The 22,338-nt window shown below is 48.6% G+C and overlaps 1 protein-coding gene across 3 annotated transcripts in view; it reads left to right on the top strand.

The window, feature by feature from the left end:
• The window catches only part of TRAPPC12 (trafficking protein particle complex subunit 12), an 88,759-nt gene that overhangs the window by 16,480 nt on the left and 49,941 nt on the right, over nt 1–22,338 (top strand). For 2 of the 3 annotated variants that reach the window (XM_045788894.2, XM_045788895.2), the window contains exons 3-5: nt 2,386–2,502; nt 15,721–15,834; nt 16,466–16,604. In XM_045788894.2, coding sequence (XP_045644850.2) covers nt 2,386–2,502; nt 15,721–15,834; nt 16,466–16,604 — 370 coding nt within the window. The remainder of the gene's footprint in view (nt 1–2,385; nt 2,503–15,720; nt 15,835–16,465; nt 16,605–22,338) is intronic. The other variant, XM_087863897.1, reaches the window with a different exon arrangement.

Below are 22,338 nucleotides of genomic sequence, written 5' to 3'. Positions count from 1 at the left end.
AATATGTCTGATGGGGGGCAGGGGAGCCACAGGCATCCTCCCCATTGCCGGCCTGAGTCCTGGCTCGATCCCAAGCTATCTCCCTACATTTCCTGCTCTGGGCTTGAATGCACTAGTCCCTCACCAAAGAGTTTTCTGATTTGAAGGAGTCCAAGGGTTCCAGGCGGGTCTTGTCCCAGGGGCAGCAACAGAGCTCTGAGAAAAATCCCACAGCAGGGGGAAGTTTGCTCCCTTCTCTCCCGCCACCGCAGGAGGATGTGCAGTCAGGTGCCATGACCCCTGGGCCATAGTCCCCCCAGCTCGGTGACACAGCACGAGTAGGTTCGTGGGAAGACGTTCTGTCCCACCCTGGGCTTTCATAGGTGAGATGTTTGGCAGTCCTGTGTGTGCGCATGTCGCAGGATCTGCTGTGCTAACGGAAATGTTAACCAGCAGAGAATTTTAAGGGCAAAAGATTTTTGCAGTGTGGTCTAATTAACGCGATGTTGTAAGGATGGAGGAGTTATATTGGTCCTCCCTCTGCGGCATCGGCATTGAGGTGTGATTTTGCCCTTTCCCGGTTCACAGCTCCTCCCACTCAGATAAAGCCCTTTGTCTGGTAGGGGTTGGTTCCTGCAAAGCTTTATGGAGCCATATGGCTGAGCTCTTTTTGTTCTGCCCTGTAATTGTCCCTCCTAGACCAGTTAGCCCCCTCAGTGGCTCCAGTATTTGAAGCATTTCACCTCACACTCTGAAAGCAAAAAATCATAAAACTGCTGCTTCTAGATTTTCGCTGCCTTGTAAGGGAGAGGTGTGGCTTGGCCTCTTGGAGCATCAGTGCCTGGGGCCAGAACCAGACTCGTGACCTGGAACCCCCTCCCGAGGCCACCCCTCCCCCTTTATCTGTGGGAGGGCAGCTGCAGACCCTGCGGCACCTTGTCTGCCTCCCCTGCCTGCCGCATCCACAGGCCGGTGCTTTGTAAGCATCACCGCTCTGGGTGACCACGAAAGATTCACCTTGCACGCGTACGCCACGGGTGGGAAAACCACAGGAAGGGGAGGGGTGCTGGTGGAGTCTGCAGGGAACACCGTCCACGCTGCTTTCCTCTCCGTCCTCAGTGGCCCTGTGCTCTCGGTGGCCCTGCACTGCTGGCACTCAGAGGCCTGCGGCGGGAGGCAGGTGTCTTGCTCGCGGAGATGGAGAGGGTTCTTATTCCCAGCGCCCCAGCTTGCATTTCTCCTTGGCGGCTCCAGCCATTGATAATCCTCCCTCTGCCAGCCTGCTGCCCCCCCCCACTCCCCACCCCTGCCTCTGGCAACCACCAGTGCGATCTCTGTATCTGTGAGCTTGTTTGGTTTTTTGGTTTTCGTTTTTTTAAGATTCCACATAGAAGTGAGATCATATGGGATTTGTCCTCTCACTTATTTCATTTAGTATAACGCCCTCTCATCCACGTTGAAACAAATGACAAGATTCCATTCTTCTGCTATGGCTGAACACTATTCCACAGTGTGAGGATGCCACCTCTTCTTTATCCGTCCGTCCACAGACACGTGGCTTGTTTCCACGTCCTGACTGTGAACACGGCGGTGCAGACATCTTTTCAAGTTAGCGTGTTTATGTCCTTCAGATAAATACCCCGCAGTGGCCTTGGGGGTGCTAGGTTGGGTCTGTTTCCGACTTTCTGAGGAGCGTCCCTCCTGTTCCACGGTGGCTGTGCCATCTGTCCCCATCAGCTGTGCGCCGGGATCCCTTTCACGCACATCCTCACCAGCCGCCTTTGCTCATGTGCTTCGGATTCCACTTTTCCATCCTTGCGCCCTGTCCGCAGGGGCATCAGGCCGCAGGAGTTAGGCTGTGAGGCGGGAGCTCCCCATGCAGAGGCCTCGGTGGCGCTTTCCTGGCAGTAGCACGACTCCTGTGAGCGGAGGGCCTGGCTGAGCTCGCGGCAAACAACCTGCAGGGGAGGGCACTCTTCCCTTTTCTTCGGGCTCGGGGTGAACCTAGCATCGGAAGGAGGGCAGCAGCCAGGTCCCAGAGGTTTTCCCAGAGATGCAGACAACCCTTGCATCTGCTTGCGGATTGCTGAAGCCAGCCCACTGCATCCCCCACCCAGCTCTAGGCCCCGAAGCCCCCCTCCTGGCTCGGCGTGTCTCTCACGTAAGCCTGGTCCAGCTGGTGGTGGTTTACCCCTTCTAAACCAAAGACCGTTCTAAAATACACGTTTTACTAAAGGTCGTGATGCTGGAGCATCTGGGTGATTGAAGTTTTACTGTACTGTAACCACGTTTTAACCTCCATACACCGGTGGAGAAAAAAGAAATTTCGTTTAGTTATGGGTTCTGGTTAGCTGAGTTTAATTAACATTTTATTGTCTTGACATATTTTTCTTACATTCCTTCAAGGGGGATGCAGTTAAAGACCTGATGCTTCGCTTCCTGGGTGAGAGAGCCGCGGCGAAGAGACAGGTCTTAAATGCCGAGTCTGTAGAGCAGACTTTTGTTGGGTTGAAACAGTTAATCGTAAGTAATGATGTGTTTGATTTCAATATTGTTGTTTTTATAAGGCCTGCCTTTCTTTGTAGTATTTTCCTTAGAGTTAATTACTTCGAATGTATTATCTAAAGCCCTTGCATGTAAATAAAATTTTGTTGAATTAGATACCAGTCCTGTGCAGCAAAAAACATCATACTAACATACTTTTAATTTTAAGGCCAATTAGTTAAAAAGCCATTATTTTAAATGATCAAATTACTTGAAGCAGAATATACTTTGATTAAATATGCTTCATCAGATATAATAACTAAAGATAAGTAATTTTTATTTTTATGGGTTTTTTTTTTTTAAATAAAACAGAGGTTTTTTCCCCTTGGTATAAAGGGTTTATTAATGACTGGGTGGGTTCACATAAAAGTCTTTGTTCATTGCCAGGAGTAAGTGTGACCATGCAGGCAGAGATGCAGTCCCAAATATTAATAGGAAACTATCTGAACTGCAGGCATGTTAACATGAATGGGTAGGTGTTTCTGGCAGTCTTTGGACCCCGGGAAATTGTACATGTGCGCCCCACCCCCCCCACAATTGCCTTTTTCTTGATACCTTTTATCATATTTATAGAAGTAGGTGTCCTCAAAAAGGTAAATAAAAATAATTTGTTTAGGTGGTTAGCAGATATTTTATACATAAAGCAATTAAAGTCTCGGGACACCTGGGTGCCTCGGTCGATTGAGCAGTCAACTCTTGATCTCAGATTATGATCTCAGGGTCATGGGATCGAGCCCCATGTCGGGCTCCATGCTCGGCGGGGAGCCTGCTTCTGCCTCTCCCCTCTGCTCCGCCCTCTGCTTTCTCAAGCTCTGTAAAATAAATAAGATCTTTAAAAACAAAACAAAAAAAATTAAAGTTTAATTTTTAGTAAATGTAAATCAAATGCTTCATTGGGTTTCTTTAACTGAAGTGACTCTAGAATTATTGCTATGACTAAGAAGCCTTGGGAAGGAAAAATGGAGATAGTCGGGCTTTTTGTTTGTGTTTTGTTGAAGATTTTTCTTTTTTAAGTTATCTGCACACCCAGTGTGGGGCTCGAATTCAACCAGAGATCAAGAGTTGCATGCTCTGCTTGCTGAGCCAGCCAGGGCGCCCCGGAGACAGTCTGTTTTTAAAAGGAATGGAAAACAACTAGTTTTTAAATATCCGTATACTTTGTTTGTTAATGACGCAATAGGTCTTAACAGGTGAGCATTTCCCTGGCCCTGTGATGCTCGTCCCATGGGTAGGCTCGTGCACTGTCGGGAGGTCCTTGTCATTGCCTTGGTTTGACCTTGAAGCTGCTGCTGTGAGACGTCATCATGAGGGGGAGGCTGCACTGGAGGGTCACTTTGTGGTGACCAGCTGATGTTTATTTTTTTAATTTTTTCTTTTTAAGTAAACTCTACTCCACATGTGGGGCTCGAACTCAGGACTTCAAGAACAGGGGTTGCACACTCTCCCAGCTGAGCCACCCAGGTGCCCCTGGAATGATCAGTTTAAAAAGTACACACAAAGCCACACATAGTCATTGTAACTAATTTGTTCCACAGGCAATCTTTTTACCTCCTTTGATTATTCGTGGTGTTAATAAATACATACAATGGCTTGGGGTTTTTCATTCATTGAAGGTGCATTGCGCCAGGAGAGATTTTATTAGAGTCCTAACAAGGAAACCTAATATTTAAGGTGAAAATGTATTTACAAAAAAAATTACCTTGCCCTGGTAGTTTAATTATGTCCTAAAATAATTCCTGTTCTCTTTAAGATTAGGAAAGAGTTTTGAAATGTATTTTCTTAAGTAATGTCAGCACATTCTAAGATTGTAATTTACAGGGAAATGAATGTCATAGCCTGTGGAGAAGGACATTTTAATCACTTTAATGGTATCATATATAGAGTTAATGATTCCTTTTGAGTCGTAGATGGGGGAAAGTTATGTACATACCATTAGTTACTTGAGTGACTTTTATTGGACTGTTTTTCTCATCTTTTGGAAGTCATTGAATGCTTGTGTTCAGTTTTTCAAATAGTCATATCTTATTTCCTAGTGTAAAAAAAAGTAACATTTATTTAGGTTTAGATCTTTTTCTCACACCAAACGAACTTTATTATCAGAGTTCTACATGTCATTTACAGTAATTATGAGATTTTCGTAAGATTTTTCTCTACAGAGTTTAAAGTTTTACAGGGTGTGCTTTGAATTGTAATTATAAAAATAATTTCTTCACCAAATACTTCTGACATCTAATATCGAAATGGAGGCGGATCACCAGGAAGGGGACTAGAAGGTGGAAAAGAATGGGATAAAAATAGCAGAAAGCACTCTGAGAAAATACATAATTATAATTTCAAATCGGCAGCATGTAATCAAAAGCTCTGGCTCACAGGTTGCTGAGGTGAGGTCCCACTGTTTTGAAGGAAGGGAGCACCAGCCATTAGAACTCAACACTGTGTTGGGTCGTCCTGGCCTGTCCTTTAAAGAGTCTCCTTCATCCCATCCCTCAGACCTCCTCCCTGGCTCACCGGTCACACGGCCCAGAGCTGCGCAGGAGACCGGAAGGAGGAGCGGGCACAAGCCAGCCCTGGTCTCCCCCGGCCTGTTCTGTTAACAGAGAGGTCCTGGCCCCGCTAGGTCCTTGTCACCACTCGGGCAAGTCCAAAGAGCAAAAAAGAACATCAGAAAGCTGAAGTCCATGCCCTTTGGAGGCTGGAGAAATAAACTGCGGGCACACACACCCACATACGTGCACATGCTTGCCGTGTATAAACAGGGACGTGTCCCCAGGCCTTCTGCATGGAAGCTCGTGCAAGGACAGACCCTGGAGAAGAGTGACACTGGAATGAGAACCATGTATCTGCCATGGTAGCTGGGAGGGGGCCAAAGGCGGGTCAGGGAAATGACAAGGGCACAGGGGTGCCAGTGGGACAGGACAGAGCCCAAAATACACACTTACGTAGGAAGAGCAATGGTACAGGTTACTAGGGAAAGGAACTAATCAATGATGGTACAGAATTCAGAGGATATTCAAGTGGGAAAAGTTAAAAAGTTCTCTGTCTCTTAGCACACGTAAAAATAAATTCCAAATAAATTAAAACAAAATTTTTTAAATTCCAGAAAATAGAGTAGACTCTTAATGACTCAGGGTAGAAAAGCATTTCTTAAACCTTTCAGGGAGAAATGAATAAATTCGACCACTTTAAAACTTGAAACTTGGGGCGCCTGGGTGGCACAGCGGTTAAGTGCCTGCCTTCGGCTCAGGGCGTGATTCCGGCGTTATGGGATCGAGCCCCACATCAGGCTCTTCAGCTATGAGCCTGCTTCTTCCTCTCCCGCTCCCCCTGCTTGTGTTCCCTCTCTCGCTGGCTGTCTCTATCTCAAATAAATAAAATCTTTAAAAAAAATAAATAGGGGTGCCTGGGTGGCACAGCGGTTAAGCGTCTGCCTTCGGCTCAGGGCGTGATCCCGGTGTTATGGGATCGAGCCCCACATCAGGCTCCTCTGCTATGAGCCTGCTTCTTCCTCTCCCACTCCCCCTGCTTGTGTTGCCTCTCTCGCTGGCTGTCTCTCTCTCTGTCGAATAAATAAATAAAAATCTTAAAAAAAATTAAATAAACTCTTACTATTCAGAAAAAAAAATAAAACTTGAAACTTGATACAACAAAAACACCATAAACACTATTAAAAAGTGAGTCACGGGGCACCTGGGTAGCTCAGTCAGCTGAGCATCTGCTTTCAGCTTGGGTCATGATCTCAGGGTCCTGGGATCGAGCCCAGGGTCTAGCTCCCTGCTCAGTGGAGAGCCTGCTCTCCTTCTGCCCCTCCCCCTGCTATGTTCCTTCTTGCTCTCTCTTTCTCTTTCTCTCTGAAATAAATAAAATCTTTATTAAAAAAAAGTGAGCATTAGGGGCGCCTGGGTAGCGCAGTCGTTAAAGCGTCTGCCTTCGGCTCAGGGCGTGATCCTGGTGATCCGGGATCGAGTCCCACATCAGGCTCTTCCGCTATGAGCCTGCTTCTTCCTCTCCCACTCCCCCTGCTGTGTTCCCTCTCTCGCTGGCTGTCTCTCTGTCACATAAATAAATAAAATCTTAAAAAAAAAAAAAAAAAGTGAGCATTAATACACATTAATACCTTCCAGTAATGAGTGAGAAACAAAACAGCCCAGTAGAAAAATAAGCAAATGATATAAAGAGGCCATTCACAGAAACCAAATAGCCCGCAGACATGGAAACAGTGCTTATCCTTGGTGGGAGTCACAGACATGTAGATAAAACAGGAGTGTGGTACATTTCAGCCGCACCAACATGGCAGCCCCAGGCGTCCACGGCACGAGAAAGCGAGCTGGACTACCTGCTCTGCACCACCTGCCACCCAGCATTTCCACCTGCGGTCCCATACATCAGAAAAATGCTCGTACCGGTGCATGAAAGGATATGTTCAAGAATGTTTGTTGCTATCTTGTTTGTATTAGCCAAAAATTTTATTGGAAAACCTTAGCATTAAGCAAGAAAAAGGAAGTTCTGTTACACAGTTAAATCTTTTGGAACAGTTGAAATACATGCAGGAGAACCACATTCATCAGTATAAGTAAATTTCCAAAACAGTGTTAAGCAATCAAAGCAGCATGCGAAGGCTGCTGTAATGTGCCAGCTTGTGGTAATGCTTGAAAATGAGTTGATAATACCTAAGCCACAGCTCTGCAGTCCAGGGCAGCCCCGAAAACCTCGTTATTTTTGGCAGCAAAACCTGACCTGACCAGGCTTATTTGGTGCCTGCCCTCCCTCTCTACCCTGCTCCCCTGCTCTCCAGGGAACAGTGATCAGGGAGAGCTCCCTCCAGGCGGGGCAGGGTCCTGTGGCCTCAGCTCTCCTGCAGGCCCATCACCTCCTGCCTGTCTCCATCCCTTCGCAGTCCTGGCCTTGCCCACACCTGTGCAGATAGTCCCTTTCCAAACTCTTCAGGAACCTCTGCGAGCTGTCAGCGGCCTCCCATTGCTGCCAGGCTCCTGGTGGATAAGATAGTTATGGGCTTTGTTGATTCCACGTGGTGTGAACAAAAATATTCCTGTCTGGAAATATTTTTGTTTTTTATTTTTAAGATTATTTATTTGAGAGAGAGAGAGAGAGCATGAGCTGGGATGAGGAGGAGCAAAGGGAGAGCAAACTCCTGGCTGAGCAGGGAGCCTAACACCGGGCTTGATCCCAGGACCCTGCGATCATGACCTGAGCCGAAGGCAGTCGCTCAACCAACTGAGCCACCCAAGTGCACCTAGAAATCTTTTTGAAATATCAAAGTAAACTTATACACAAAGATATACTTTATATTCTCTTATCAGGAAAAAAATTACTTGGGGAACTGTAAATGGTTAATGGGAAACTTGTCTAGCAACTTCTTTGTGTTCTTCCCTCTTTATTTTTCTTTTTAAATTGTGATATGAGGGGGCGCCTGAGTGGCACAGCGGTTAGGCGTCTGCCTTCGGCTCAGGGCGTGATCCCGGCGTTATGGGATCCTCCTCCGCTGTGAGCCTGCTTCTTCCTCTCCCACTCCCCCTGCTTGTGTTCCCTCTGTCACTGGCTGTCTCTATCTCTGTCAAATAAATAAATAAAATCTTTAAAAAATAAATAAATAAATAAATAAATTGTGATATGAGGAAAATCTCTACTAGCATGTGTGACTCTCAAACCAGAAGATAACCCAGATCTAACTTAGTCTTTAAAGGAGCCATGCTGAGTCACCGCTGGTCCTAAATCACAGTGAGCCTGTGGAGCAGGGTAAGTTCTGGGTCCCTTCTGGCCTTGCTTCTCTCCCAGGCTCCTTGTTCTCAGCCGCCAAGAAGTGCAGGGAGGTACCGGCATCCCCTGCCCTGGGCTGTTTTTAATTGTCTTGAGGAATTAGGTCTTTCTGACTCCTGGAAAGGTGGCTGTCAGGTTAGTGTAAGTTTGTTGAGATGTTCCTACATGTCATTTATAGACCCTCAGTATTCATCAGAAGGCGGGCTAGCCTAGTACTGAGCTGCCTGGGAGCGGCAGCTGTCCACATGCATCTTCTGTACCCACTCACCTGGGGGAGAATCATGCAGGGAGGGGCCGTAACAGGGCATAAACGTTCTGCTTCCTCTTCACAGTTAGGAGAGGAGCCACTTTTTAAAAGATTTGCGTTTACTGTAAAATGAATAATTAAGATGATAGGTTTTGGCTTCATTTTTAATAGTTGTGATCCAGTTTGGGATATAGAAAACGTATCTTAGTATATGAAATCATAGTAAAAGCTGTCGCTTCTTATACGATACACTTTATTGTTTTTAATCATTTATGGAGCACTTCATAGTCACAGAATACTTGCAAATAAGTTTATTACACGTTTAAGTGTTTTATTAGTGGTGGGTATCCGTACATAGTCGACATAAAGTAAGATAGGAGCCTTTACTGTGTAATAAATGTTTGTTTCACAAATATATAAATATCCAGGATCGGATTTTCTCATTTATATATTTTTGCGCACACAGATTCTGTATGTCTTGAGGTCTGTCCAGTAGATCACGCTGGAGCTCACTGGGGCTGGTACCGTGTCAAGCAGCTCCTATCTACTACAGCTAAATCCTCCCCCCTTCCCAGGACAGAACCGCTTTCCTCATGCTTTCGCAACCATTCGTCATAACTTACACCTCCATACTTGATTTTTTTTTTAAAGGTATTATTTCAACAAGCATTAATTTGGTTCCGCATAACGCACTGCTTACGGTCATCAGTGGTTTGTGTGCAGGCGTCCCCTCTGTGTGGGACGGAGGTAGATGGACACACCATCCATTTCTCGATGGCCTCATCTGCAAGTGTGTCGTCCCCCTCAGTGCAGCCTGTCCCTCATTCACAAACCCCTCTTCCATCCTTTTACAAACAGCACATTCGTAATTCAGAAAAATGTTTGTATAACCACCGTCTGTTAACATGTTAGTGTCGCCGTGTGTAGCTAGTATGTTTACATGTGGATGTGAATACTTACATATACTAGACAAAACTTCATATTCTACCTGTTTATGATTTTATATCTTTTTTTTTTTTAAAGATTTTATTTATTTATTTGACAGAGAGAGAGACAGCCAGCGAGAGAGGGAACACAAGCAGGGGGAGTGGGAGAGGAAGAAGCAGGCTCCTAGCGGAGGAGCTTGATGTGGGGCTTGATCCCGTAACGCCGGGATCACGCCCTGAGCCGAAGGCAGGCGCTTAACGACTGTGCCACCCAGGCGCCCCTGATTTTATATCTTTTTAACATATCTTAAGCATTATCTGAAACTGAAGTGTCTGATTTACAAATATTTTTTACTACATAATCTCATACTATTATAAATAACCTTGGGATGGGCCACCTTGTACAGAAATCTTTTCTAAATATGTAATTATTTCTTCAGCATGAATTCCGAGAGAACAATTAGCAGGCCAGAGTATGGACAGTTGTGAGGCTGCTAATACGTATGATTTTTCAGAAAGGTTACGCCTGTGTATATTTACCAGCAATATGCAGACATCCTTGCTTTCATGTCTCCTTGTCGGCCCTGACTTGTATCTTCTCTAAAATCGTTCTTTATCATTTCTTAGGCTAACAATGGCATTTGCTGCTATTTTTCTTTGACTAATAAAGACTAATCACTAAGAAGTTATCATTTACATCTCTTTCATTATTAGTGTAGGATTTTTTACAACTTTTTTGTAGTTCTGTGAATTTACTATTTCACCATTTTTTGAGCTCATGTACATGGTAGGTACAATGCTGAAGGAGTGCTTTTATTTTTTTTTGAACCTTTTAACCTTTACTGTCCTCTTCTGTACAATGAGCGTGATGATTACCCAGTGTGAGCATCGAATGAGATGAGATGAGGTCAGTGACATTTATGGTACACGCACATGCTCAAAAACATCACAGCGGTTATTATTACTGTGATTACGGCTCCAAGGAACTCTTACTCTTTGCAAGGAGTCGCCCCCCGCCCCGGGAATGGCAGGTGGAGACGTGTTTCTGGGGCAGATGCTGATAATTCGGGGGTTGCCTGGTCTGGATTGAGTGCTGGCTACCAGCTGCTGCTTTTCTAAACTGTGAATGAGATCTGCAAGGATCGGCTTCTAGGCGTATTAGGGCCCTGGGAAGATGGGTGAGGCCCCATATAGTCTCTGGACACATACATACAGTGTCCTTCTGTTTACCTAGGATCTGGACTGAAAAGTCCAAACACTCAAGAATTTTTTCTGCCCTTTGCTTTTATGAAGGAGAGACACACACAGATAAAGCAGCTAAGAGCAGGGATTCGTGCAGGAGAGCAATTTTCTGGGCAGGTCTTAGAGTGAGTACAGACTCAACTCCGCGTCGCAGCCCCTCTGCATGGAGGATCACAGTGTAGCCGCTGCTGCCTTCCCCCTCCTGGCGCCGAGCAGCCGCGTCACTGCACAGCACGGGCAGAATCTTCTGTCACCAGAGACACCCTTAGGACAGTGTGCCACCTTTTCCCGACACTTTGCTTGGCCCAGTTTGGCTTTTCATTTTATTATTATTATTATTATTATTATTATTATTATTATTATTATTATGTTATGTTAGCGACCATACAGTACATCCCTAGTTTTTGATGTAGTGTTCCATGGTTCATTCGTCTGCGTGTAACACCCAGTGCTCCATGCAATACACGCCCTCCTTAATACCCATCACCGGCCTATCCCATTCCCCCACTCCCCTCCCCTCTGAAGCCCTCAGTTTGTTTCCCGGAGTCCGTAGTCTGTCATGGTTCATTCCCCCTCTGTTTCAATTTTTCCCTTCCTTCTCCTAATGATCTGGTTTCACTTATTCGTGGAACATAAGGAATAGCAGGGAGATCATTTGAAGAAGTACTTTTAGAAGTTAAAAAGCATGTCCTCAACAAGGCCATGGCCCCCGGAGCTCACACAGCGGGAGACAGGACCCCACCACAGTTAAAGTTAGTGTGGAGTAGCAGGCTGTCCTTGATGCCCGTGCAGAACAGGCATCAGACGGTACCTCAGAGTGTTTCTCAACCCTTTCCTCATTGTCAGTCCCCTGAGGAGCATTTTTCTACCTTGTTTCCTAATTGCTCACTTCCACCCTCAGCCCCAAGTGAAGTAAAATACTAAGGAATAAGATTTTGTTGGGTAGAGTTAACTTTTGGAGGGCCATTAATCACTGTTTTCCAAGAGCCATATTCCATCCCGTTGAGGGGCTATAGCCCCCCCTCCAGAAATGTGTGTGCCGGGGAATTATGAGTAGGAGGGCTCACTGTGGACAGGAGAGGTGTCGCGAAGCTCGGGTCTGAGCCGGGTCATAGGGTGGTCATCTTTGCAGCCATTCCTAGCTGGAGGAGAGCAGGATGGGCTGGTGGGACAGGTGTGAGCACGGACGGCTGCCTGGGGGAAGAGGTCATGAGGAGTGAGAGCAGTTCCAGCTTCCCTACAGACAGGCTGTACCCTCATTTCCACCTCCAGGGCGGCCAGCTGACATCACAAGGGCGTGACTGAGGCACAGTTAAGTCACCGGGTCGTAGGTCACTGAGGTCACATGGGTAGTAGTAGCTAAAGGGGGTCTACCTGCTTGTCTTCTCTCCTAACTTTTATCCTCACCCCGTGATGTCGGGTCCACGCAGATGGCCTGGTCGGGCCACTGAATCTGCTGGAAAAGTCTTGCATCCAAGCTTAAAACTCATCGTGACACTAAACACGACCGCCTGCTTTCCGGGGACCTTGAGCGTCGCAGGGGCACCCAGCCTTCTAGGATTCTCTGGTGGCTCCCAGTACCTTTTTAGACTGTCTCTGCTTCTTTCAGATCCCCACCCTGGCCCCCACTCCTGGCTGAAGTTGGAGGAGTGGTCCACAGCCCCAGCTTAGAGCAGACCTGGAGGCCATTGGACAGAAGCCCCCCCCCCCCCCCCGCCAATGCCAGAATCCTTCCCTCACTCCTGGGACCTCGTGCTATTGATTATCCTTTCTTTCTAACATGCAGTCAGCCTTTCTCCAACGAGATCCTTCTCTTGCTTTCTCACACACGGGAACATTTGGTTAAAAGCAGGCACAGAAGAAGCACCTGTTCTCCCCCCCCCCCCACACTGTTAGCTTGGTGACTCAGACTTCAAAGGGTCACCTGGCTCACGAGTCCCCTCCTCATTTTCCACATGTTCCATTCAGTCTGACTTCCCATCCTGTCTCCCCATCATACCAACTCTCAGCTGCCTACGATTCTGGTGTCCCTGTGCCTGCCTCCTCAGCAGCCCTGAGCACTGTCCCCTCCCTGCTCCACACACCCTTCCCCCACACTTGGTCCTGCCCCTCCCTGGCCACCCATGTTGCACGTCCTCAGGGTCTGACTCCCATCTCACCCACACCCTCGCCATGCAGATCCCCCCACACTGCCCCAAGGCACGCCTCTCTCCCAAACATCAGACCCACACGGCAGCTGCTGCTTTTTCTTTTCCTCTTGGACGTCTCAAAGGCCCCTGAAATTCAACGTTGTTGGAATCAGATTTCAGATGCCGAGCTCTGACCCTTTCCAGCCTTCCCTGTCTCTGAGATTGGCACTACCACTGCTGCCATCTGGCTCCATGTCACACTCTCAGATCCATCCTGCAGCCTTGCTGCCCATGCTCCCCCCCGTCAGGTTGTCACCGGCCTTGTCCCTTTGCCGTGTCTGCACCCCACCCCGCCCTCATGGATACCGGTGAGCTGCAGCCATGCTTTTCAAGCTTGACATGGAAGGGACAGATGTTTTCCTTTAACTGTTCAATCTTTGGCAGACTGAAACTTCTGTAAAATTCAATCTAAATTAATAATATGAAAAACGTGTACCAAGTACAAGCCCACTTTTTGTTATTATTGAATTTGACATCAAATACCCTGTTAAGTTGCTATAGAGGTTTCTGTTTCTCACCCTTTCTTGTTGAGGACACGTCATAAGCCACCAACGGGATGTTGTCCACAGTCTCCCCAGAAGTGGCACTGGCCAGGCCTGGGACGCTCATGGGAGTGTGTTGGGCTCGGGGCTGCTCAGTCTCGGGGCAGCTACTTAACTCTGGGATAACTGCCCACCTCCCTTGTGGGATCACAGAACCAGCCGCAGACAGGCGCAGGAACAAGGCTGGGCTCCAGAACTGTGTACAGACATGTAGCTGGGTGGATTCAGTCTGCGGGCCACACACAAACCACCAGTGCCAATCCTGGACGACTGCTTGCCTGACAGCTGCTCAGCCCCTGCGATTCATGCCTCCTCATGGGGAGGGGGGCTAATGTTTCTACAGTGTGAGCAGGACACGTTTCCCATGCTTTTGGAAGTCTGCAGGGGCTGGCCTGGCTTTCCCTGCCTTTTGTCCACACCTGCAGTGCCCACCCCTACCTGCCCCTTGTCCTCACTGCATGCCCGTGGCCCACTACACCAGGCCTTTGCCCACCGGAGCTCCCCTCCTGCCCTCTTCACTGGGGTCTCTTACTCATCCTCAGCTGGAGTCATTCCCTGGGAAGACCACCCTGAGCACTCTGTTCAGGTCTACTGACACCAGCATGTGTGACATAGGCAGTTGGGAAAAGAGCAATAATTAATTGCCCCTGCATACAGGATCTGCTTAGATATATACATTGAATTGGTTCAGTCTCGGCAAAATAACTATCCCTCTCACTTTTTCATGTTTGCAGTTCAAGAATATACATAGCCACACTTAGGATGATTTTCCAGATGTCAAAACACCTATTTTGGCTCACGCCCCCAGGAATTCCCCTCGAGGCGCCTACAGGGCTGCTGTCAGGAGAAGCGGGAATCGGTCCCCACGCACAGGCCCCTCTGCAGCAGGACCCATGTTCTCTGGGTCCTCATCCCAACTTAGGATTTTCCTGGCAGGTGCAGAGTGCCAACAGGAGCAGTGCATGGCTGGGTTAGTACCTAAGAGAGGTGGGCAGCGTGCTCCAGTGTCTGTTAAACAGGACCGTGTGGTTCCCTTGCCCAGAGCCCTTCTGTGGCTCCCCAGCCCCTCAGAAAGAGTCTGAATCTCTCGTGACCTGAGGCCTTCCTTGCTGACATCCCCATTCTTATCCTCACACCTGCCCTCTCACTGCCGTGTGCTGGGCACCTGATTGATTGCCATCCCTCGTGCACACGGAGTCTTCTGAGGCATCTACGGATTTGCTCATGCAGCTCCCCCTCGGCCTGGAGGGTCCTGCCCCTTCTTGACCCCACTGTTCCTCCTTCACGTCTGGGCTCTGGTAGCTTTCCATTCCGTGGGCTTAAGTCTGGCCACCAGGTGATGTGCTCCCGTAGCTTCCTGTGAGTGCACACAAAACTATTTCACTCATCTTTGAAAATGGAAGTTGTTTCATATCTGCCTTCCTTGCTAGATCGTGAGATGAGTGCACGCATGGATGTGTGTTCATCCCAGAGCCTGGCGTGGTCTGCTTGTTTGTTGGCCACACATGTGAACGGGCGCGTCTGCGGCGTGCAAAGGGCCTTGATGCCCGGTGTGCTGAGGGGGCAGCGAGGGGGCAGTGAGCTCCCTCTCCTCTACTTCTCGCCTCCTAGAGCGCTGCAACGTCCTCTCAGAGGTATTGCCTCTGCACTTCCCCAGGGGCCCTCCTGTCTGTTGCATCAGGGCAAAGGATAAACAGAGCAAGTCCCGCAAGTCTGTTTTCATGGTGGTGAAACAGGACTATGTCAGGCATGCAACACCGCTGACTTTATGGTCAAACGTAGCTCTTACAGATACAAAGAAATACATCTGGCACAGAGCAGAAAATTAAATTATTGATTTTAAATTTATGAAAATTGCAAAATAAAGTTACTTGGCTGAAAAAGGGAAGCAGTCTGGGGTGGGGGAGCTTTCCAACAAGAGCTGGTGGAATGAGCACTGGGTGTTATATACAACCGACGAGTCCCTGACCTCCACCTCTGAAACAAGCAGTATACGACATGTTCATTAATTGAATTTAAATAAAATAAATTTTAAAAAAGAATTCTCCCCTGTGTTCTATCAGTTTTTAAATTTTGGTGTTTTTAGGATTTGCTTATCTCAAGCTGCATCTCATGCTTGGCGCCCTTCTTGCCTGATAACACACACAGTGTTGACAGGTGGCCGTCCTCTTGGTACCAGCAGCTGTGTGGCCTTGCCGCCATCATCCCCGGGGGTGGCTGGCGCTGCATGTGGGAGTGGCTGTGCTTTTGGTGACGTGCCCCGCTGTGTCTTACAGAGCTGCAAAAACTGGAGGGCAGCAGTTGACCTGTGCGGGCGCCTTCTCACCGCCCATGGCCAAGGCTACGGCAAGAGCGGGCTGCCCACCAGCCACACGGCAGACTCGTTGCAGGTACAGCCCCTTTGGTTGGTCATAATGTGGGGACACGGAAGGGATGTGACCTTTCATGCCACTGAGAACAATGTGAGAGCAAAAAATCGATTTTCCTTAGCCCAAATTTAATGTCAACAAAAGTTTGCTCTAGTCTTCCTTCCTGATGCCCGCTCTGCCTCTGCACCCAGAGGCTCCTCTGGCCCCTCTCACCCCTCGGAGCTGACTGCTCACCCACATCACACTGTCCTCTCTGTACTTCCCCTCTGCCCCCTCCAATGGCGATTCCGTACCCTTCAGTGCCTGCCATCCACACCCAGCCCTGCCCTCCCTGCCCTCCCTCCTCTCCCTCCTCCTCTTCCCTTCTTTTCCTCCCTTCACACTCAGTGCCCGAACCCTCTGGATTCCATTCTCCTGCTCAACAAGGATTGGTGGATTAAGCCGAATCAGACAAAATCATTTACATCATTTTTATTAAGCTCAAGAGTAATTTTTATAAACGTGTAATTAGGCAAATTTGCTAAGAAACAGAGTGTAGGCTTTGTTTTAATATACTGGAAGTCAAGCTCTGTACCAAATTAATAGGGAGTAGGAATTTCTGAACTTGACATACATAGGTAATCTATTGTTTCCATTGTATTTTGTGTTTTAGCTTTGGTTTGTGAGGCTGGCACTGCTGGTGAAGCTGGGCCTTTTCCAGAATGCCGAGATGGAGTTTGAGCCCTTTGGAAATCTAGACCAGCCCGACCTCTATTACGAGTACTACCCCCACGTATACCCTGGCCGAAGGGGTAAGGCAGTGCTGGTCATAGTTATGGCTTTGCATGTATTTTGCTTCGCTTTTCTTCACACAGTGTCAGCATCCTCGGTGTTCCTAATGTATCCAGTCTGGAAGAATCAAGTGAGTAGCCTAGCAGTGAGCCCTGACTTACAGAACCACCTCTCTCTCATTTCCAAACACACTTCCCCGGACGTCCCCACCGCCAGCCGTTCACTCTCTGACAGCCCTGTCTCAGGCGCCTGCTGGGGGACAGCGGTGAGGCTTGGTGTTAGACCTGGGGGGTGGTGTTTATCCAGACTTTTTGTGCTGCTGTGTAAACAATAATCTTACATCATGACCTCTACTGCAGATACAGAGAAACAAAACAAAACATTCTTGCAGCAGTACTTCATGCCATTGTCTACTGGTCTCTGTCCCGATTTAATTTACTTAAAAATCCGGTTGCAGTCCCCCAGCGGGTCCCAGCCATCATCTGGAAGACGCTGGGCTGCAGCACAGGGTAGCCGTCAGAGAGCAAGGCAGTAAGGATTGGGGAAGGGGGCGCAGAGGAAGGAGAGCCTTCCGGGGCACAAGCAGCCTTGCGGTGGAGCGAATGTTTCTCGGTGGAGAACCTTCTAGGTCTGTGGAAACCCGTCGCATGGTCCTGTTGAGCGTCAGACGGCTTCGGGAGCACTTCTTCCGAGAGGTTCCAGAAGGCCGGGGCTCCGCCATCTGGCCGTCCGCTCCGTCGCATGGAGCCTGGGCAAGTGATTCGGCGTCTCTCTGTCCCGGCATCCTTACCAGGACAGCAGGGCTGATTGTTTCTCAGGGGTCGTGAAGATCAAGCGAGGTCACGCATGCAGGTTGCTGGGAACAGGGGCTGAGACATAGTGATGACAGTGTTGGCTCTTTGTCGTATTCTGTTCTCAGTTTGTCAGGAACACGCTGTGGGTTAGTGCCATCCTCTGTAAGCGGCTGGTCAGCTTTGTGGGATGTAACCGTGGAATGACAAAGGATGGTTCTGGTTGTCAGGAAGCAGAGTCTGAGGCAGGGAGGAGATGGAGTAATGGCACCAGAGTACAGAGGCCTGATGATGATGGTCACCGAACGGTCAGGAACTTACCTTAGCGTCTCACTTGGCTAACATGAGTAGCAGATAAATACATGACCTGAGAACACTAGAAGCAAAACACATTCCTCAGCTTCTTTTTGTGTTGTTTTTCCTTAAAATGCAGATCCCATTTCTGTGGAGGGGACACAGGGAGGGAGCGGCCTTTCTCCTTTATCGCAGTTACCCTCCACATGGGGCTGACAGGAGCCAGACCGCGTGACCGGGTCTGCCCAGACCTGAAGGAGGTTTCTAGCACAGGGTGTGTTCATACCTTTTGGCCTCACTAGTGTTATTAGTCCTGTTTTTTCCTTCTGACTTAGAAAAGTTACTCCTAAAAAAAGAGAAATGAATGGAAAAGGTGGGTTTTAGTACCTAAAGCTGGGCGGAAATCAGAGCGGTTGGCTCGATGGAGTGGAAGTGAAGCAGCTGGGCTGTGTGGACTCAGAGTCAGGGACGACGACAGCAGGCCCCACTCCCGAACTTGGACAACTTCTTCCCAGCCTGTGGCCTGTCGGGTCCAGGGCGGGGACGGACGGAAGCCGGGAGCCGCCAGGAGCGGTGTTGGGAAGGACAGCCCAGCTACCCAGTGTTGACCCAGGTGGAAGAAGTGGGTCAGGCTGCCCAGGCCCGCTCCCCGTCCGTGCTACCACCACAGCAGGCCCAGCCAGGACACTGAGCACGTCTCCTCCTGAGCTCCAGCTCCAGGAAGCCTCGGGGTGGGGGTCTCTGGCTGTGGGTGAGCTCCACATCTTCCTGTGCACTGGAAATTCAGAGCACGGTCTTCGGAGGATGCAGCCTTCTCCTGGTCGCTCGGGGGTTACTTCTGTAGCTTGCAAACGAACCATTTCCTTTCTCGTCTGCACATTCCAGCCATTGAGCTCCCTCCGTTCCCTGGAAGGTGAAGAGCAGACTTGCACCCCAGAAGGAGGTGAGTCTCTAGCCACTTCTGATAGCTCTGATGGAAAGGTGCCCAAAGAGGGGTTAAGGGCAGCGCCCAAGGGGGACGTTTGGGCACATTTCTGCTCGATAAATTATGCCTGGTGGCTTTGGTAATCAAGACAGGACAGAATAGGGGACACCTGGGTGGCTCAGTCAGTGAAGCATCTGCCTTCGGCTCAGGTCATGGTCCCAGGGTCCTGGGATCGAGCCCCACATTGGGCTCCTTGCTCAGTGGGCAGCCTGCCTCTCCCTCTGCCTGCTGCTCCCCGTTTGTGCTCTTGCTCGCTCTCCCATGCTCTCTCTCTGGCAAATGATAAATAAAATCTTTAAAAAAAAAAAAGGACAGGATATTCTCATACTTACGAAGAACAGCTGTGTTTCCCTTCAGCACGAAAGAGATGTTTCTTGCCACCCCACCTGACTGCAGCCGGAGCTCGGCCAGCAGCCCCGCCCCTGTGGCACGGTCATGCTGCCGGCCAGGAGGTGGCTGTGGGGGTTGGCAGCTGGGGTCCATAGGTGTCTTGTCTGCAGCTGACGAAACTCAACCTTGGGTCCACAGGCCCATCTCTCGGTAGCTCCGAACTCCTGGGTTCCCTAAAGGACACCACTTCACACACGCTCCGATTTCTGTTCCTGCTGAGGTCCGTGCGAATTGTAGACTCAAAATGACTGTGTATCCATCCGCTGCTTCTGGATGTACCACGGGCCTCTAAGTGCTACTCCCAGCCCTCTCCTGTGTGCACATGGCCCCAGCCAGCAGGCCCTGTTTGGAAATGCTTCCTGTGTCCTGGAGTCCTGGAGACTCTGCCGCTTTTCACCCGGCTTTCAGGAGTGTGCCTGGGTGGAGGTGGTACCGAGCTTCCTGTGAAATGAGGCATGAGATTTCAGGGTCAGGTGTGGCACTGCTTGTCATCCCTACCTCAGTTTTGAGGACATATATTCCCAAAGATACACAGACAAGAAAGCACGCCTCTGAATTCCGCCTGAAATTGCACTGGGATACGGATAGAGAGAAGATAGTAGCCATGCATCATTAAGCACCTAATTTAAATTATGAAATAGACATAAATCATACATACAGTTTAGCTACAGTGTGTTAACATTCATCCACAGTGATACGCTGAATGTTTACTAATTTTTCTTCTCATTTTGTGATGTAACAAGCATAAATGTAAGATTTTGATACATTCATTTTAGCTTGTAGTATGTAAGCAAAGCAAGTCATTAAGATGTGCTTTAAAGAGGAGACTATAACAATATAAACAAATAAATAACTTTTATGAATGAGCTTTAATATATTTTATTTAAATATCCGGCATAATTTTTATCCATTCAGAATATTCATAGCAAAACATGTAATGAGTCATGAGTAAAAACCATGAAGTGCTGTGTTTTTTTTAAATTTTCATCCAAGAAAGGAAGAGTATTGTGGTCTGATACATGTCTAGCAATTTCATAGTTGATTTCTGCCTGTCTCAAGGGTGGAGTCTGTGTGTTTCCAGAACCTCAGCACTGTCTTTTAATCGGTTTGAATTCTCCCTCTTGCTCAAAAGGAAAAAGAGCGTTGAGTGCCCCCGACTCGACCCTGTCTGGGGGTCTCTGTCCTCTGCTCCTCCACTGCCCTTACTGCTTCCCCCCTTCGGAGGCTGTCCGTCGGTCGCTGTCCCTCAGGGCCCCAGATGCTGGGTTAGGAGCTGCTTGCATCAGGCCCTTGCTTACACTTCGACAGTGCCATGAGACACGGTTGTTTGAGCTCAGATTCCATATTTAGCAGCAAAGCGGTGGGTCGTGAGCACATTTGACACCTTAGGGTCACACTTGGCCACCGAGCTCTCCCTGTCCTCGTCACTGGGTGCGGGAAACTCCAAAGATCAGTGCTGGTGGTGAGGGTAGAAGATGTCAAAACAAGAAGGAAAACTGAGCTCTATGGTGACACCATGCGGCCTCTGCCTGGGGCAGAGAAAAAGAAAGATAAGCGTATCATAAGGTTCTTTCTCGTAGCGCTCTGATTTTGAGACAGTAGTCCGCTACCTGTGAATTTAACTCTGTTCAGTAGGGTCCTCTCTAACTACTGGGGGGTGCCATTGTTGCCTCACAGGAACCGAACGTCCCTCGGGCACAGGGATTGGTTTGTGTGGGTGGGCATGTTTGGTTTTCCTGTGTTACTCGCTTCCTGTTCACCCCTGGTCTCATGTACTCTGTCCCTGGGAAACCCAGTCTGGGGATGCCCCCTGCTTGAGTCCTCTCTACTCTTCACTTGACCCCAGTTGAATATTTCTTTTAATTGAACATCTCTTAAACACAAGAAAGAATTGTATTAAATACTCAAATAATTAATAAATATTAACATTTTTTTCCACATTTACTTAAGCCATTTTTGTAATAAACTCAAGTACGCATTACGGACGTGGCCTTCCAAGTGCCCCAGCTCCACCCCCTCCCAGAGGAGTCACTCCCACGTGTGTGTCGTGTGTGCTCACGGGTCATGTTTTCACACTCCGCTGCATGCACACGTGCGCATACACAGACGGAAGTATCTGGTGCGTGCATTCTTGCATTTCTCGAAGGCGCACATTAGAAGTGCCTCTTCCTGGCTGCATAGTGTTTGTGTTTTCGATTTTATTTTATTTTTTAAGATTTCATTTATTTATTTGACAGAGAGAGCATGAGCAGGGGGAGCAGCAGGCAGAGGGAGGGGGAGCAGACTCCCCGCGGAGCAGGGAGCCCGACATGGGGCTCGATCCCAGGACCCTGAGATCATGACCTGAGCCGCACGCAGACGCTTCACCGACAGAGCCCCCCAGGCGCCCCTGTATTTTCAGTTGTATAAGAAATAGTCAGTTGGCTTTCCAGAGCAGCTACAGTAATTCACACTCCCAATTCCTTAAAGTTGTTTCGGGGCGCCTGGGTGGCTCAGTCGTTAAGCGTCTGCCTTCGGCTCAGGCATGATCCCAGGGTCCTGGGATCGAGCCCCGCATCGGGCTCCTCCGCTGGGAGCCTGCTTCTTCCTCTCCCACTCCCCCTGCTTGTGTTCCCTCTCTCGCTGGCTGGCTCTCTCTCTGTCAAATAAATAAATAAAATCTTTTAAAAAAAATAAAGTTGTTTCCCCACCTGTTAATCATTATTGCTCTGACTTCTGTCTGGTGGGTCTGAAATTCTAACCTCACGTTTTAACTTCATGCTTCTGAATGAAATGCCTTTTGTACGTGGAAGCAGCTGTGGGCGTCTCCTCTCCAGGGCTCTCTCCCAGGATCTTCGCCTGTGTTCCTATCGGGTTATCTTTTGTTACTGATCTGTTGCAGCTCTTCACATATTTTGAGCATTTAATCATTTGTGTTTTATGAATCTTGCAAATATCTTCTGCTGTTCTGGGATTATTATTTCTAACCCTAGAAAGATACTGTAATTACGACATACCAACGTAACCTTTTTGTGTGCAGCGTCTCACATACGTGGAGTGTCCTCCCCTTGCTTCCACGTGTTGTTATGTCAGAAGTAGTAAGTGCAGACTGATCGTGCTGTTGTCGTGGGACCTGGGCCGGCAGGCTGGAACAGCTGACACCTGCCGTGCAGCTTTCTGGAATATTCTCTCTGAGCTCCTGTGCACCGTTGCTGTGACCACCGTGTGGGCGTGGAAGTAGCTGTATGAGGAGGATTAGTAGAAGAGGGCATGTATAGCATCTCATGTGCCCTGCGCCTGGAGCTTCGGAGGGCC

This window comes from Ursus americanus, chromosome 7 (genome assembly GCF_024610735.1).
Source record: "Ursus americanus isolate L20-20 chromosome 7, mUrsAme1.1.p, whole genome shotgun sequence".
NCBI classification, from domain to species: domain Eukaryota; kingdom Metazoa; phylum Chordata; class Mammalia; order Carnivora; family Ursidae; genus Ursus; species Ursus americanus.
The sequence above is the reverse complement of the archived record's forward strand: the minus strand, read 5'-3'. Positions and strand labels throughout refer to the sequence as shown.